Here is an 18266-nt window from a genome sequence, read left to right as displayed (position 1 = left end):
ATGACCTCACAGCATCTAAGAGATGTCAGTAGTCCAGCAACACACGTTATATATTTTCGGAGTTTGCCTATTCTAAAACTACTCATTTGTTACTGATAAAATAAGTCTATATTATGAGACACGTGTAAGATACAGTTTACACTTTGTAGGTTGGAAAGGCACTCCTCAAAGAGAATATCAGAACAGTGTGCAAGTCCACATTACACTGGTTTTCTACAAACAGTGCCAAGTTCTTACTCGAGATAATACTGCTTGAAACTAGAAACAAAGTCCCATAAACATTAGTTTGGACATATGTCACTTTGTTTTCTGACTGCAGTCCGTCTGTTAATATTTATACGTGACTATCCCACACTCTTATACATCCTTGAGCTCTCGTTCTAAAAGAACCACGCAATCTTGTGCACACACGTGGCACCTCTCGGAGATAGTAACGTGGCAAGGGGCACATGTTCGAATAACGTGTGGACGATGTCGATTGGTGTAGAGCGCAGCAGTTCGTATAAATGTCTGCGTAACCATAAATGTAAGGGTGTGAGGCCAGATGAACAGAGACGCCATGCTACTGGATCTAATTGAACAACCCATTACAGTTTGTCAAGCGTGGATAATCTATCGAGCTGAAATTGGTGAAGTGTGCGGCCATATGCGTGTGTCACCCACAGGTCAACCCTCACATTGATAATCAAACATGTATCCTAAGAATGAGAGTCTCACTCTGCAGCGCAGTGTGCGCTGGTATGAAACTTCCTGACGGGTTAAAACTGTGTGTCGGACCGAGACTCGAAGTCGGGACCTCCTGAGTTCGAGTCGTGGTCCGGCACACAGTTTTAATCTGTCAGGAAGTTTCAAACATGTACCTTGTTCCCGAGACCTCTTGTGGGTTTTCATTTGTCCACTCGTAGCTACAGTGAGACTTCATTTTTCTCGCCTTATCCGTAAATAAAATTCGAGCTATGGACTGTGATTCTTCAGCACTTCGTCTTAGAATGCATTGGAAGAACGGTAATCTGTCCTCAGAGCCGGCATGTGCTGTAATGGATATGGATAAAGTAGCCCCTCGACGAGAACTGATTGCATAAGGACATGGTATATACCGTCAGCAAAATCAATTACTTGCACACTTATGCCATGTTCATCACCGACGCATCACAACACTCACCTTTCCATATCGGGCATGGGGACGATGCTAGGTCCTTGTCCTTCTTGCGCATGGTCCTATGTCTGGAAGCGGCTTGAACAACCTGCTGTATCATCCAGAGATCGTCGTGCCTCATCAAAGTCACATTAGCAGGTGCTGGCTGCAGTCCGGAACGACGTGTGGAAGACGCTCCTGAAGAGCACGCACCTTTCCCCTCAGCGCAACAGTGCCCTCGCGCTAAGATCAGTATAGAGTCGAGCAAGCAAGAGTTTACCCCGAAGTTCGTAGCCTCTGCTCCAGTAGTCAACAATATAGTGAAGGGACAGTGATTGTGAATTTTCAGATGAACATGTAGGCTACTTTAGTTAAAGACGAACATTATACTTCAAGAGAACAGTTTGTGATCGTGTGCATCAAGTGATACTTTCGTAGTCAATGACAGTTATAAATATTCGACGATCTCCTGTTCCAAAGAACAGTCGCTAGTTAAGTAAATATTCTTATTCATTCATGTAATAAGGTGAACTAAGATTCCATCCCCTTAAAACGAACGAAGATCGAGCAGCAAGAAGGAAAGATACACCATGGAAAACTGACCGTTCTGAACACGAATAAAATTGGCTACATTTCAGTGAGTTTTTCGGTACACGTAGACATACGACACTTCTTGTAGTTTCCACCAGTGACACTTCCATTAGGATTATCTGACACTTTTCTAAAAAATTTCGTATATATAAAGACATAATATTAAGATAGTTGAAATACATATATTTAATGGCAGTACGGTTTAAGCAGTGTCCCTGTTTTCTTTTCCTCAATCTAAGCTTATTATTTAAAATGCGAACTTCCGGCAGTTGCAATTACGCGCTAGGGATTTTTGTCTTTTCTAGAATGGAAATAACAATGAATATTATCAGCAATATTTAGCGCATTGCAAAATCAATTCATGGCTTTTGGAGAATCAAAGAACTGAAAATAAGTCAAAAAAATGTTTCAAATGGCTCTGAGCGCACTATGGGACTTAACTTCTGAGGTCATCAGTCCCCTAGAACTTAGAACTACTTAAACCTAACTAACCTAAGGACATCACACACATCCATGCCCGAGGCAGGATTCGAAACTGCGACCGTAGCGGTCGCGAGGTTCCAGACTGTAGCGCCTAGAACCGCTTGGCCACTCCGGCCGGCAAAATAAGTCAATGTACATATTTTCCGGCACTGACTATAAAGTAAAGTAGAAAATATTAATAAAAAATGTAAGGTATCCTCTACAATCTGGAAATGCTCATTTACGTCTGAGCTTGTAATACTATATATGCACTGTACCCTTGTTTGGGAAAATATAACCGTACAAAATGCGAGTAAGCTGTATGGAAAATAAAAGCGTTTCTCTTGGATACTTACATATACATACTATAACATTCATTGTCTGGGTGTGAGAAGGAGTTCTGTGTGTTCCGGCAATAGTTCTGTACTCCAACCGTTTTCGTCAGTTTTCTCCAGATATGCATGTTGACGTTTGATTCTCTTAAAAGCTTTTGGTTTACTTGAGCTCTAATCACATATTCCTAAATGGCAGCACTGTCATTTCTCCACTTTCGGGTGCTACACGGACTAAAGTTCAATTAAATAAAGAGAGATGACGAAATACAATTCATAATAATTCTGCAAAATCTAGTGCTATCATTGTGCTTGCAAGGTGCTCTAAAACAAAATATAACAGCAAATCTCTCACACAATCATACTATGAACCTATAAGTTGTTTTCTACGGAGTTAAGGAGAAGAGCATCAGTCAGTCATTTGGTGGACAAACTTTAAAACTATCATCTTACGAAACCACATTTTCTCATTTATTCCCTAAGAGATAGACAGCTTCTTTGCTTCATTTAGTACACAATTTACTACTTATAAATGCTAGAAGCAACTGAGTGACTGCACTCGTATGGAGCTTTGATTTTCCTCATCCTTTCAGAGGGAATTATTGCTTCTAAAGCGAAAAAGACTTATTACCACTTTTGATTGAATATTTGTTAATACCAAATCTCCAGATGTATTCTAGGTTTTATGTTCAACTCCGTGTTTTATGCCTCTGACACATTGTCAGTGAACAGTTGTAACATGAAGTTTCTTTCGCCTTTCCACAGTTGTGCGATTACGACTTATGCAGCTCTCATTTAGTGACGTGTGACGCAGCTTCAGCCAGCCTTACTGCCGCTAGGCTTGGAAAGTGTAACGACAAACAAAATGCGTGGAATCTGAGCAACCGCCGTCCATATGGAACGTGAACTGTACGTATAATTACAGAAGAGATTGTGATTTTCAAGGTTAAAACTGGAGATATAGTAAGAGCCACCCTTATCATAATATCGGTATGATGACGATTAAATAGTTCAGTCAATTTATATAGATTGTACGCTCCAAGGGTGCAAACTCAGGTAAATTTAGTTCTGGAAACACACTGAACCGTGCACTGAATACGCTGCGTCCGACCGTTAACTTGTGAGTTCCATTATATACGAATATATAAGATCAACTTTCTTTCTGTATGAGATGACTACAAGAGCAGAGTGAATCCGTGTTATCATGGTTGGGGTCTCTGAGATTCGGTACTCTGTCTGCAACACCCCACAGGAGCTACATTAACCAGCGGCGTAACTATACTACGGCAGTTGGGGGCGCGTTTCCTGAATGCTACATCCCTGATGTAGCATTCGTGTTGCAGGCGAAATAAATGACCAATTGCAAAAGAAAAGTGCAGAGTGAGAGCGACAAAGGAAGAGAACAATAAGAAAAAGAAAGGAAAGGAAGGAGAAGAAGAAAAAGTACTGGAGGGGACTAAAACGGGAAGGGACGGATGTATATGAGGAGATTCGGAATAGACTACGTTAAAAATCATTTCTATAAGACGTACCTGTCCCTGACAGAGAGAGGGCTGATTGCTGTTTTCGTCTACTTGACGGATACGTTCTTGTTTTGCGAAGTCAGCGAAAGCAGCAAAAGTGAAAAGACTGTATTTCAAGTTCTTTTTGTCTTGGATTGATCGACAAGGAAACAATGAAAGAGGATTCACGTTACATATTTTTCCAGGGAGTAATGTAGCATTGGATTATGTGATGTTCTGCGTACTGAATTTAATTGTGCAGAAACAATTATTGCATTGTGTCTCTGTTACTTCATATTGATCTCAATATGATTATAAACATATTACTGTTGTTGCGGTCTTCAGTTGAAGACGCGGTTATTGCAGTTCTAGATGCTATTCAATCCTGTGCAAATTCCTAACACTTAAATCCATATTCAGTGTTAACAAATTTCTCTTCTTTAGAAACGCTTTTCTTGACATTGCGTGTCAACATTTTATATCCTCCCTTCTTCGGGCATCATCAGTTATTTTACTACCCAAATAGCAAAACTCATCTACTTCTTTAAGTGTCTCGTTTCCTAATCTAATTCTCTCAACACCATAGAATTAAATTTCACTGCATTCAATTATCCTTATTTTGGTTTTATTGTTATTGATCTTACATCCTCTACACTAAATCGAAGAAAGACGAAAGTAATCAGAAATAGCAAAAATGAGAACGACGACAGATTTTAAGTACTGGTTGGAATTCTACTCTCTAGGCAGCAAAATAACGAGTGGCGAATGGAGCAAGGAGGACATCAAAAGCAGACTAGCACTGGCAAAATCGGCGTTACTGGCCAAGAGAAATCTATTATTATCAAAAATAGGCCCTAATATGAGGAAGAAACTTCTGAGAATGTACGTCTGGAACACAAAAAAATGGTTCAAATGGCTCTGAGCACTATGGGACTCAACATCTTAGGTCATAAGTCCCCTAGAACTTAGAACTACTTAAACCTAACTAACCTAAGGACATCACACATCTGTGATGAAGAGGTTGGCATAGGAGAGGAATTCGTGGCGGGCCGCATCATATCAGTCAGAAGACTGATGACGCAAAAAATAAAAAAATAAAAAAATCCTCGTTTGAAGACACTATCCACCCCGCTGAGCTGCTCCTCTACGTCCTTTGCTGTTTCTGACAGAAGTACAATGTCATCGCCAAACTTTTCTTTAGTGTCCTTTACTGCTTGCTCAAAGTACGGATTGAATAACATTGGGGATGGGACAAAACCCTATCTCAGTCCCTTCTCAACCACAGCGTCCTTTCATGCCCCTCGACTCCTTATAATTGCTGTCTGGTTTCTGTACAGGTTGTAAATAGGCCTTTGTTCCCTGCCTATTACCTTCAGAATTTCAAAGAGTGTATACCGGTTAACATTATCAAAACATTCTCTAAGTCTACGAATGGTGAAAAAGTAGGTTTGCCCTTCCTTAACCTATCGTCTGAGATGCCTCGGGCGTGTTTCTAAGTTTCTCTCGAATTCAAACTGATCTTCTCCTAAGTCGGCTTCTCCCAGTTTTCTATTCTTTTGTAAAGAATTCGTGTTAGTATTTTGCAAGCACGGCTTATTAAACAGAAAGTTTTGTAATATTCACACGTACAAGCACCTACTTTCTTTGAAAGTGTAATGATTACATTCTTCTTGCAGTCTGAGGCTACTTCGCCTGTCTCATACATCTTGTTGACCAGATGGCATGATTTTCTCATGGATGGCTCTCCTAAGACTGCTAAAAAAGAAAAATAACTGGTAAGAAGTAAGGTGCCAGCTGGACCACATGTCACTCTAGTTATATCACTGAATCAAACTACATCGACTGATAATTCTTTTCCTTGTTCTCATTTAATAAATTTAAATTCGCTGAGATAATATTTGTGCTTTAGCCGTACGAAATGTTATAAACAAATTGTTTCTTTTATTTTGTAAGGAGAGTTGGCAAAACATGAAAGTTAAAGCTACACGTGGAACTGGTATTTTTTGTGATTCACAATGGATTCAGTAGGATCTGCCAGTGAGAGTGGGAGGGGGGGTGGGGAGGGGAGTGGGCCAACCGACCTCAATGAGGTCGCTAGCTGCGTGGCTACGCAGCGCTGTGTTGGTCCATGGGGTGGGGGGTTGCGAGATCTCAGGTGACCAGCACACGCTCATCACTCGCGTGTCCGAACAGATACCTGCGAACCGCCGGCACACGCCACCCAATCTCCTGCGTAGGACGCATGTCGTCACTAGGAGCACACGTGTACTCAAAAGAGATATGTACTTTTGTGAGCCAGTATTCCGTTAAGCCTTTCCCTGACGTTGCTAATAAATTTGAAGTTATTGTCTGCTCCCAGTTGTTTCATTTATAGAAACAAATTTCATCACCATGATCGGCAGTTTTCTAATTTGAAAAATAAATTACCCAGGAAACTTTTGAGTATATTTATGCAGATCATCGAACTATGTTGTGACAAAACTCTCTAAAAATGAAATTTACTTCAGCAAAATCACTTCAAGTAGTAATTCAGTGTTGAAAAGTGTATTGTGTAAGTTAGTCTTGCGCAGTCAGCTTTTTCTATATAATCTGCGTTGTGGTCCATCCGTGGTCATGCAAACACCGTCAGCTTTGCTATACTAGTGTAATGTACTGACCTGTAAGTTGTATGAAGTGTTACATAAAATTTAAAACGAGTTGGTAGTTCGACGACCAGTTAGAGCAAGGACTTCTACGAGAATAGGCATGTCCTGCATATTGTCATATGTATCCGAAAACTTAATTACATCAGCTGGAAAAGTACACATTTGTCTGTGTCTCTCAGATTAATTCGTCTACATATCTTTTACGACATAGTTTAAAACTATTTTATTTTTATTTATTACTTATTCTACAGTTTGGAACGGATTTATAGTACAAAATGGTTAGTTCAGTAGCACTAGCAGTGGAGGGTACATAAAGCGTATCTGGCGTGGAAAAGAGTGAAGTCAAAACGGAGCGATTTATCTCACGTTCAGAAGGGAATAATCATTGGCTTTCGGGCCAAGGATGGAAGTATTTTCAAAACGGTTAAGTGTGTAAACTATTCACATGCCGGCGTGGTTGAAGTATACGCTGCGTCGCCAAGTGGCAATTACTCAAAACCGGTGCTGAGGCAACCGTGGTGCACGGCAGCAAATAAATGACAAACATGAAACGTATTATTAGTTGAGAACATGGACTAGCATCTGCTGCATAACAGAATGAACAGAAAATTTGAACAGGACCAGGACTCAGACCCGGATTTTCCCATTTTATGCGAGTGGTCACCTTACCATTTCGCTATCCGAGCACGACTCACAGGTAGACACTAACTTCCCCGTATGTCGTCAACCACGAGTCCACAACCTGTCATCTACATCCGTACATGGGAGATATTTTATATACAGCGTGTTACAAAAAGGTACGGCCAAACTTTCAGGAAACATTCCTCACACACAAATAAAGAAAAGATGTTATGTGGACATGTGTCCGGAAACGCTTAATTTCCATGTTAGAGCTCATATTAGTTTCTTCCACCTACGCTCAATGGAGCACGTTATCATGATTTCATACGGGATATTCTACCTGTGCTGCTAGAACATGTGCCTTTACAAGTACGACACAACATGTGGTTCATGCACGATGGAGCTCCTGCACATTTCAGTCGAAGTGTTCGTGCGCTTCTCAACAACAGATTCGGTGAGCGATGGATTGGTAGACGCGGACCAATTCTATGGCCTCCACGCCCTCCTGACCTCAACCCTCTTGACTTTCATTTATGGGGGCATTGGAAAGCTCTTGTCTAACAACCCCGGTACCAAATGTAGAGACTCTTCGTGCTCGTATTGTAGACGGCTGTGATACAATACGCCATTCTCCAGGACTGCGTCAGCGCATCAGGGATTCCATGCGACGGAGGGTGGATGCTTGTATCCTCGCTAACAGAGGACATTTTGAACATTTCCTGTAACCAAGTGTTTGAAGTCACGCTGGTACGTTCTGTTGCTGTGTGTTTCCATTCCATGATTAATGTGATTTGAAGAGAAGTAATAAAATGAGCTCTAACATGGAAAGTAAGCGTTTCCGGACACAAGTCCACATAACATATTTTCTTTCTTTGTGTGTGAGGAATGTTTCCTGAAAGATTGGCCGTACCTTTTTGTAACACCATATATATATGTATATATAGATTCCCTTATAGGGGAAGCAATTTACCTGCAAAGCTTCTATGGACAAGCATCTATATATATATATATATATATATATATATATATATATATATATATATATATATATATATGTGTGTGTATATATATACTCCTGGAAATTGAAATAAGAACACCGTGAATTCATTGTCCCAGGAAGGGGAAACTTTATTGACACATTCCTGGGGTCAGATACATCACATGATCACACTGACAGAACCACAGGCACATAGACACAGGCAACAGAGCATGCACAATGTCGGCACTAGTACAGTGTATATCCACCTTTCGCAGCAATGCAGGCTGCTATTCTCCCATGGAGACGATCGTAGAGATGCTGGATGTAGTCCTGTGGAACGTCTTGCCATGCCATTTCCACCTGGCGCCTCAGTTGGACCAGCGTTCGTGCTGGACGTGCAGACCGCGTGAGACGACGCTTCATCCAGTCCCAAACATGCTCAATGTGGGACAGATCCGGAGATCTTGCTGGCCAGCGTAGTTGACTTACACCTTCTAGAGCACGTTGGGTGGCACGGGATACATGCGGACGTGCATTGTCCTGTTGGAACAGCAAGTTCCCTTGCCGGTCTAGGAATGGTAGAACGATGGGTTCGATGACGGTTTGGATGTACCGTGCACTATTCAGTGTCCCCTCGACGTTCACCAGTGGTGTACGGCCAGTGTAGGAGATCACTCCCCACACCATGATGCCGGGTGTTGGCCCTGTGTGCCTCGGTCGTATGCAGTCCTGATTGTGGCGCTCACCTGCACGGCGCCAAACACGCATACGACCATCATTGGCACCAAGGCAGAAGCGACTCTCATCGCTGAAGACGACACGTCTCCATTCGTCCCTCCATTCACGCCTGTCGCGACACCACTGGAGGCGGGCTGCACGATGTTGGGGCGTGAGCGGAAGACGGCCTAACGGTGTGCGGGACCGTAGCCCAGCTTCATGGAGACGGTTGCGAATGGTCCTCGCCGATACCCCAGGAGCAACAGTGTCCCTAATTTGCTGGGAAGTGGCGGTGTGGTCCCCTACGGCACTGCGTAGGATCCTACGGTCTTGGCGTGCATCCGTGCGTCGCTGCGGTCCGGTCCCAGGTCGACGGGCACGTGCACCTTCCGCCGACCACTGGCGACAACATCGATGTACTGTGGAGACCTCACGCCCCACGTGTTGAGCAATTCGGCGGTACGTCCACCCGGCCTCCCGCATGCCCACTATACGCCCTCGCTCAAAGTCCGTCAACTGCACATACGGTTCACGTCCACGCTGTCGCGGCATGCTACCAGTGTTAAAGACTGCGATGGAGCTCCGTATGCCACGGCAAACTGGCTGACACTGACGGCGGCGGTGCACAAATGCTGCGCAGCTAGCGCCATTCGACGGCCAACACCGCGGTTCCTGGTGTGTCCGCTGTGCCGTGCGTGTGATCATTGCTTGTACAGCCCTCTCGCAGTGTCCGGAGCAAGTATGGTGGGTCTGACACACCGGTGTCAATGTGTTCTTTTTTCCATTTCCAGGAGTATATATATATATATATATATATATATATATATATATATATATATATATTATATTATTTATTGTTCCGTGGGACCACATTTAGGAGAAGTCTCCATGGTCATGGAACGAGTCAATACATGAAATTATAACACGATTGTAGAAACAGAATGAAATGAAATATAAGAAACATATTCAGGCGACAAGTCGTTAGTTTAAATAAAGATAATCCTGAATGTAACACTGGAATTTGCTTAATTATTTAGCTCTTCCAGGAGCTCCTCGACAGAATAGAAGGAGTGAGCCATGAGGAAACTCTTCAGTTTAGACTTAAAAGTGTTTGGGCTACTGCTAAGGTTTTTGAGTTCTTGTGGTAGCTTATTGAAAATGGATGCAGCAGAATACTGCACTCCTTTCTGCACAAGAGTCAAGGAAGTGCATTCCACATGCAGATTTGATTTCTGCCTAGTATTAACTGAGTGAAAGCTGCTAACTCTTGGGAATAAGCTAATATTGCTAACAACAAACGACATTAAAGAAAATACATACTGTGAAGGCAATGTCAAAATTCCCAGACTATTGAATAGGGGTCGACAAGAGGTTTTCGAACTTACACCATACATAGCTCGAACAGCCCGTTTTTGAGCCAAAAATACCCTTTTTGAATCAGAAGAATTACCCCAAAAAATAATACCATATGATATAAGCGTATGAAAATATGCGAAGTATACTACTTTTCGTGTTGAAATGTCACTTATTTCAGATACTGTTCTAATGGTAAATAAAGCGGCATTTAGTTTCTGAACAAGATCCTGAACATTGGCTTTCCACAATAACTTACTATCTATCCATACGCCTAGGAACTTGAACTGTTCCATCTCGCTTATAACATGCCCATTCTGTCTGATTAAAATGTCAGTTCTTGTTGAATTGTGAGTTAGAAACTGTAAAAACTGAGTCTTACTGTGATTTAGCATCAAATTATTTTCCACAAGCCACGAACTTATATCATGAACTACATTATTTGATAATGTTTCAATATTACACACAAGATCCTTCATTACCAAGGTGGTGTCATCAGCAAACAGAAATATTTTTGAATCACCTGTAATACTAGAAGGCATATCATTTATATAAATAAGAAACAGCAGTGGCCCCAGCACCGACCCTTGGGGAACGCCCCATTTAACAGTGCCCCATTGGGACTGAACATCATTACCACTCTCAATATTGCGGAGGATTACCTTCTGCTTTCTGTTCTTAAAGTAGGAGGCGAACCAATTGTAAGCTACTCCCCTTACTCCATAATGTTCCAACTTCTGCAGTAATATTTTGTGGTCAACACAGTCAAAAGCCTTCGTTAAATCAAAGAAAACACCTAACGTTCGCAACCTTTTATTTAATCCGTCCAAAACCTCACAGAGAAAAGAGACTATAGCATTTTCAGTTGTTAAGCCATTTCTAAAACCAAACTGTACATTTGACAGCAAATTATGTGAATTTAAATGCTGCAGTAACCTTGTATATACAACCTTCTCGATAACTTTAGCAAACACCGATGGCATAGAAATAGGTCTATAATTGTCAACATTATCCCTGTCTCCCTTTTTATAAAGTGGCTTCACTACAGAGTACTTTAATCGGTCAGGAAACCGACCACTCCCAAAGGAAAAGTTACAGATATGGCTAAGTACTGGGCTAAAATACGTGGAACAATACTTTAGTATTCTGCTAGATACCCCGTCATATCCATGAGAGTTCTTGGTCTTTAGTGATTTAATTATTAACTCAATCTCCCTCTTGTCAGTATCATGGAGGAGCATTTCAGGTAACAGTCTCGGAACACTTTTTTCTAAGAGCGCTATATGATTCCCTGTTGGGACTAGGTTTCTATTTAGTTCACCTGCTATATTCAGAAAGTGATTATTAAGTACTGTACATATATGCGACTTATCAGTAACACGGACATCCCCACTACGCACTGATTCTATATTCTCGACCTGTCTCTGCAGACCAGCCACTTCCTTTACGACTGACCATATGGTTTTAATTTTATCCTGAGACTTAGCTATTCTATCTGCATAACACATACTTTTTGCCTTCCTAATAACTTTTTTAAGCACCTTACAATACTGTTTGTAATGGGCTGCTGCATTTAGATTGTGACTGTTTCTAACGTTTTGATATAATTGCCACTTTGTTCTACAAGATATTCTTATCCCTTTAGTCAGCCACCCAGGCTGCCTGTTTGTGCTAGTACCCTGTTTTGAACGTTCTAACGGAAAGCAGCTTTCAAAGAGCACGAGAAAAGTCTTGAGGAAAGCATTATATTTATCGTCTACTGTATCAGCACTATAAACATCTTGCCACTCTTGTTCCTTGATAAGGTTTACAAAAGTCTGTACAGCAACTGAATCAGCTTTCCTAAAAAGTTGGTAACTATATTTAACATGTGTTGTAGCACAAAAATCTTTTAGACTTAAAATTTGTGCATCATGATCTGAAAGGCCATTCACCTTTTTGCTAACAGAATGCCCTTCTAATAATGAGGAATGAACAAAAATATTGTCTATGGTTGTTCTACTGTTCCCTTGCACTCTCGTTGGAAAGAATACGGTTTGCATAAGATTATATGAATTAAGGAGGTCTACCAGCATCCTTTTCCTTGCACAATCACTTATACAATTAATATTGAAGTCACCACATATAACTAACTTTTTGTATTTCCTATAAAGTGAACCAAGAACCTCCTCTAGCTTTAGCAAAAATGTTGTGAAATCGGAGTCTGGGGATCTATAAATAACAACAGTAAGAAGCTTAGCTCCACTAAATTTAACCACACCTGCACAACATTCAAACACCTTTTCAGTGCAGTACTTTGAAACATCAATTGAATCAAATGGGATACCGTTTTTCACATACATGGCTACTCCCCCACACCGCAAAGAGCTCCTAGAAAAGCTGCCAGCCAACCTGTATCCTGGTAAAGGAAGCCTCTGAATTATCTCCTTATTTAAGAAGTGTTCAGATATACCAATAATTTCAGAGTCAACATCTATAAGCAGTTCACTAACTTTATCTCTAATACCTTGTATATTTTGATGAAATATACTAATTCCCTCATTAATCGGATACCCAAGCTTTGTAGAAAGTGGTTTCTTTGTTAGAGAGACTTCCCTTAAGCAGGAATACCTATCAGCTGACTTCAATCTAAAAATGGTACAGCTCTAACACCCACAACTACCGGAATTTTCCCATGAGTGATCCCACCACCCCCACCTATGCTGTCACCTATAAGTTTTGCCAACCTCCCCTTCCCATACCTGTTGAGGTGTAGGCCATGTCTAGTGAAACCCGTCCTGCCGATAGACTCCACCGACACCACCGAAATGTGACTCATGCCTTCTGTCATCAGCGCACCCCCATGTCTCATGTTATTACGCCTGACGGCTGTATTAAGATGAGGCCGATCGTGACGCTGAAACAGTTCCACGAAATGCACATTCGTGTTGCCAGTCTGAGTGGCTATCTTTTCCAGGTCACCATCTATGTCATACTCCCCATCCCTATCAATACTATTACCAGCCCCACCCACAATCACTACCTGATCCTCTTTAGTAAAATCCCTACATAACCCCTCTATGTTAAAAGTCACCTGAGCCAATCCTGCATTAGGCTTCACAATGCTGGTGACCTGGTACTCACTCCCCAAAACTTCCTGCAACTGCTGGCCTACACCTCTACCATGAGAACTACCTAACAGCAGAACCTTCTTCTTTCTCTTAGACTTTGCAACTGTCCTAGCCACCGTAACTGCTGAGGTCTGCTGCATACTTCCTACATCTACAGCTACTAGAGATTCCTCTCCACTAGACTCTGACAGTTGGTCATATCTATTACAAACACCAATAGTAAAACTATCTGAAAATCTCCTTCTCCTAGCAGATCTCTTGCCAACAGCCAGCTCCCATTCCCCAACCCCCTTCTCCCTCCTCATCCTATCTAGCTCCTCCTGTGCGTTTTTCAACTGCACCTGAAGGGCACAGATCTTACGCTCCTGCTCCACTATCAACTTACTCTTGCTACATAACCTGCAGTTCCAGGAGAGGATCTCACCAGAATGCCCACTGGCTTCCCCACTGCATTCCCCCCAGTGAAAATACTTCGAACAAGTCTCACACCGCAATCCACTGCTCACGAACCTACGGCAAAGCCCACACTTCTCACTCATGGTAGAATTTTACAATTATTGAAACAAGAAAACAACTTTATCTAAGTTCCGCTACTACAATAAGAAGATGTTAAAAACTGACTACAATAATCACAAACTTGCTCTACAAGGGAAGTAACTACTATTATTGACAGTATTAATCAACAACAAATGAGAATATAACAAAATACTAACACAGAAAGAAAATCAAACGTCTAATGACAGTAACGAAACTGAAAGTAGTTCGCAAAAATTTCTTCTGAAGTTATTTCACCGGAAAACACCAAGAACACCGGTTGAAGACTACTAAAGTTCCTAAATAAACTACTATACACAAACAATTAATTAGTACTTAGCTTTCGATGCACCGCTACAGCTGCAACTGGTCAGCCCGGAATGTAAACACGGGTAAGAGGTTAAGTTGCTCGATACGAAACACTCACAAATATCAGGCCACAACACAAGAAATGCAGAGGTGAATGAAGAAACCACTAATAAGTCACTTATATAGTAAATATTATCACAAAAACAGTTAAAATATATATCTGAAACCTAAAAATAGATAAAAACTTAGAGAGCGATCTCACACGCAGTCACGCGCTTCAATATATATATTGATGCTTGTCCATAGAAGCTTTGCAGGTAAATTGCCTCCCCTATACGGGAATATACATGTACGAGTACAGGTTGTGGACAAAAGGAGTTGTGGTAGTACGTGTGCTTCATCATTCACTGTAACACACACACACACACACACACACACACACACACACACACACACACACACACGCACGCACGCACACGCACACAAAATATTATTGATTTACAATCAGTTTAAGAATAAAAGTGTTCGAAGACCAGTCTTTCATTCTACAGCACAGTCCGCGGTAATTTTATGATAGTGGAGGGGGAGGGCAAAAATGGCGGGGGATGGAGTGGGGGAACTAACGTGTGATTGCACTCAGGGGTAACGGTCTAACGAAGATTGGGAACACTGTCTTAGATGATGATGAAACAAAATGAGAGGGCAGAACAAGATGCCGGCACATAGTTTACTGCTCTCCAATAACACCATCTGATGGATAAATCAGCATTAACAGCATAACGTCGCAACACGTCATCAGATACAGGTTCAACATTCAACTCACGACGTTGGAGTAGGGTCTAGTCAGCAGTAGGTCTTGGGCTGTAATGACAAGTTGTATTTCTTCCCTGAACTTTAGGATGAATTTTACAGTATACGCACTTTCCTCATACGTCGGTTTGTTTCCTACTAAAAACAAAGCGACTTAAAGGCGAGGTTCTACGTGCTCATTCGATACAACAATCAGTGTGATATTCGTCTCATCGATGTACTGACAGGGAAAGCAAAATATGAAGAGTAACCAGTACTGTGGCAGCGACTGAGCAGTGCTGCTGCACGACATCGCGTGCAGGGGCGGTGCTGTCACTGCTGGAGTACTGGTTACTCTTGGTGTGTGTTGTCCCCAGCGTAAGTTAGTTTAAGTCAGATTAAGAGTGTGTAAGCCTACGGACCGATGACGTCAGCAGTTTAGTCCCGTAGGAACCTACCACCACCACCACCACCACCACACTGAAGCGCCAAAGTAACTGGTATAGGCATGCGTATCCAAATACAGGGATGTGAAAACAAGCAGAATACGGCACTGCGTTCGGCAACGCCTATATAAGACAACAAGTGTCTGGGCCAGTTGTCAGATCGGTTGCTGTCGCTACAATGGCAGGTTATCAAGTTATAAGTGAGTTTGTATGTGCAGTTACAGTCAGCGAACGAGCGATGGGATACAGCATCTCCGAGGTAGTGATGAAGTGAGGATTTTCGCTTACGACCATTTCACGAGTGTTCCGCGAATATCAGGAATCCGGTAAAACATCAAACCTCCTACATCTCTAAGGCCTGGATAAGATCCAGCAAGAACGGGACCAACGACGACTGAAGAAAAACGTTTAAAGTGACAGAAGTGCAGCCCTTCAGCAAATTGCTTCAGATTTCAATGCTGGCGCATCAACGTCAGCTTGCGTACCATTCAACGAAACATCATTGATATGGGCTTTTGGTGGCGAAGGCTCACTCATGTACCCTTCATGACTACACCACATAAAGCATTGCGCCTCGCCGGGGGCCGTCAACACCGACATTGGACTACTGATGACTGTAAACATGTTACCTGCTAGGACGAGTATCGTTTCAGATTGTACGGGTATGAAGAAAACTTCATGAATCTATGGACCCTGCATGTCAGCAGGGGACTGTTCAAGCTGGTGGAATCTCTGTAATGGTGTGGGGCTTGTGCAGTTGGGGTGATATGGGGGCCCCTGATACGTCTAGATACAACTCTGACAGGTGACGTGTGCGTAAGCGTACTGCCTGATCACCTGCACCCATTCATGTTCACTGTGAATTCCGACGGACTTAAGCAATTCCAGCAAGACAATGCGACACCCCACATGCCCAGAACTGCTACACAGTGTCTCCAGGAACACTCCCCTGAGTTTCAACACTTCCGCTGGCTACTAAACTCCCACGACATGAACATTATTGAGCATATCTGGGATGCCATGTAACATGATGTTAGGAAGATATCTCCACCCCTTTGTACTCTTACGGATTTTTTGGAGAGCTGTGCAAGATTTATGGTGCCAATTCCTTCCAGCATTAGATCAGACATTAGTCGAGTCCATGGCACGTCGTGTTGCGGCATTTCTGCGTGCTCGCTGCCGGCTTACACGATAATAGGCAGGTGCACCATTTTCTTTGGCTCTTCAGTGTAGAATACAGCTAGGAAACGGTGTACACCGCGTTGATCCTAATTGGGGAGTCTTAACCAATCAGTTGTGCGATGTAGAAAAGACAGAGCTACAACTCATCAATAAGACGTATCCACATACAAACTGTTTAAACAGACGATTTGTGGATGAACTGATTTAGCAACGAGAAGACAACTATGTTAAACCTAGAAGAATGCGTACTTTTCTCAATATAATTCCTAAATTCGCTCAATTTTCCCGGTATGACGTCGCAAATCAGTTTCTAAAAAACACTATAGAAGTGGAAAATAAAAACGCAAGTCAGTATTCATACCAAGAATTCGGCTCATTTGAGCTAGCTTACTATTCAACACTAAAAGGCTCTAATTTCTGTTACAGTGTGTTCGTACAGTATCACAATCAATAAATCACAGGGCCAAACAGTTCACTTTCGGAGAATGAATTTAAAAGAATCTTGTTACTCACAGAAAGAACGATATGTAGCGTGTTCGTCTATTGGACAAACTCAAAACGTTTTTTTTTGTCTTTTCATCCTGAAACAACAAATAAAAGACAGGTTACAACAATGTACTTTGAAGAAGTTACATGCAGTACATTCGAGATGGTTACATTTCTTCTTCCGATTCAGAAAACAAAAGTAGGAAAGACCCACTGAAGAAGGTCTTTTTCAGTTCGTAACAATAGTAATAGTAATAATAAAATACGATGGATGTAGCAGAAACTGACGACGATGATGATGATGATGAAGATGATTATCATCATCATCATCATCATCATCATCATGTTGATTATGTTGAGTGGTGGTGGCTATCTCCAAATGAAGACAAGCGTGTAATGCCTATTCTACAACTTGTCTTACCATATGCTTGTTGCAAAAATCACTTCTCTGATTACTTCTGGTATTCTACATCAACAAAGCACAAATCAGCCGTACTATAAAGATACACAGGTTTAGCAGTAAACGAAGTGGAGATAGTGAGAGTGAAGTAAGACTCGACTGCTTACCGAGACCGGCGACGAAACTGTATTTGGAGTTGACGGGCGCGCTAAGGGGACGCTCGCAGAAGTAGGCGGCCGGTTGCCCGCAGTCGCGGCTCCGGAGAGCGGCCACCTTTGCTCCCGTGGTCTGCAGCTCCAGACACTGCTGACGTGGCACCGACTGTGGCGCCCCAGGCGGCCGGTTCCCAGACAACACCGTTTCAACATCTTCCCCTGTCGGGACACACATTTATCAAACTGTTGAAACGTAGTCTCCTTACAAATGGACTAAATAATTTTTGAGCTCTTACATCATCTAGCATATTACTGGTAACGCGACAAACTTTAAAGTTTATCTGTCCCTAAATTTGGTGTCAGCTCAGCGTCTCCCACAGTATATACACTACTGGCCATTAAAATTGCTACACCACGAAGATGACGTACTACAGACGCGAAATTTAACCGACAGGAAGAAGATGCTGTGATATGCAAATGATTAGCTTTCCACAGCATTCACACAAGGTTGGCGCCGG

At 42.2% G+C, this 18266-nt stretch overlaps 1 protein-coding gene across 1 annotated transcript in view; it reads right to left on the bottom strand.

Moving 5' to 3' along the window:
- LOC126234432 (uncharacterized) overlaps window positions 1-18266 on the bottom strand; it is a 59318-nt gene that overhangs the window by 13088 nt on the left and 27964 nt on the right. The window contains exon 5 of the mRNA XM_049943127.1: window positions 17761-17967. Coding sequence (XP_049799084.1) covers window positions 17761-17967 — 207 coding nt within the window. The remainder of the gene's footprint in view (window positions 1-17760; window positions 17968-18266) is intronic.

The sequence above is a fragment of the Schistocerca nitens genome, chromosome 2 (genome assembly GCF_023898315.1).
Source record: "Schistocerca nitens isolate TAMUIC-IGC-003100 chromosome 2, iqSchNite1.1, whole genome shotgun sequence".
Classification (NCBI taxonomy): domain Eukaryota; kingdom Metazoa; phylum Arthropoda; class Insecta; order Orthoptera; family Acrididae; genus Schistocerca; species Schistocerca nitens.
Note: the sequence above shows the minus strand (reverse complement) of the source record. Positions and strands in the feature narration are given on the sequence as shown.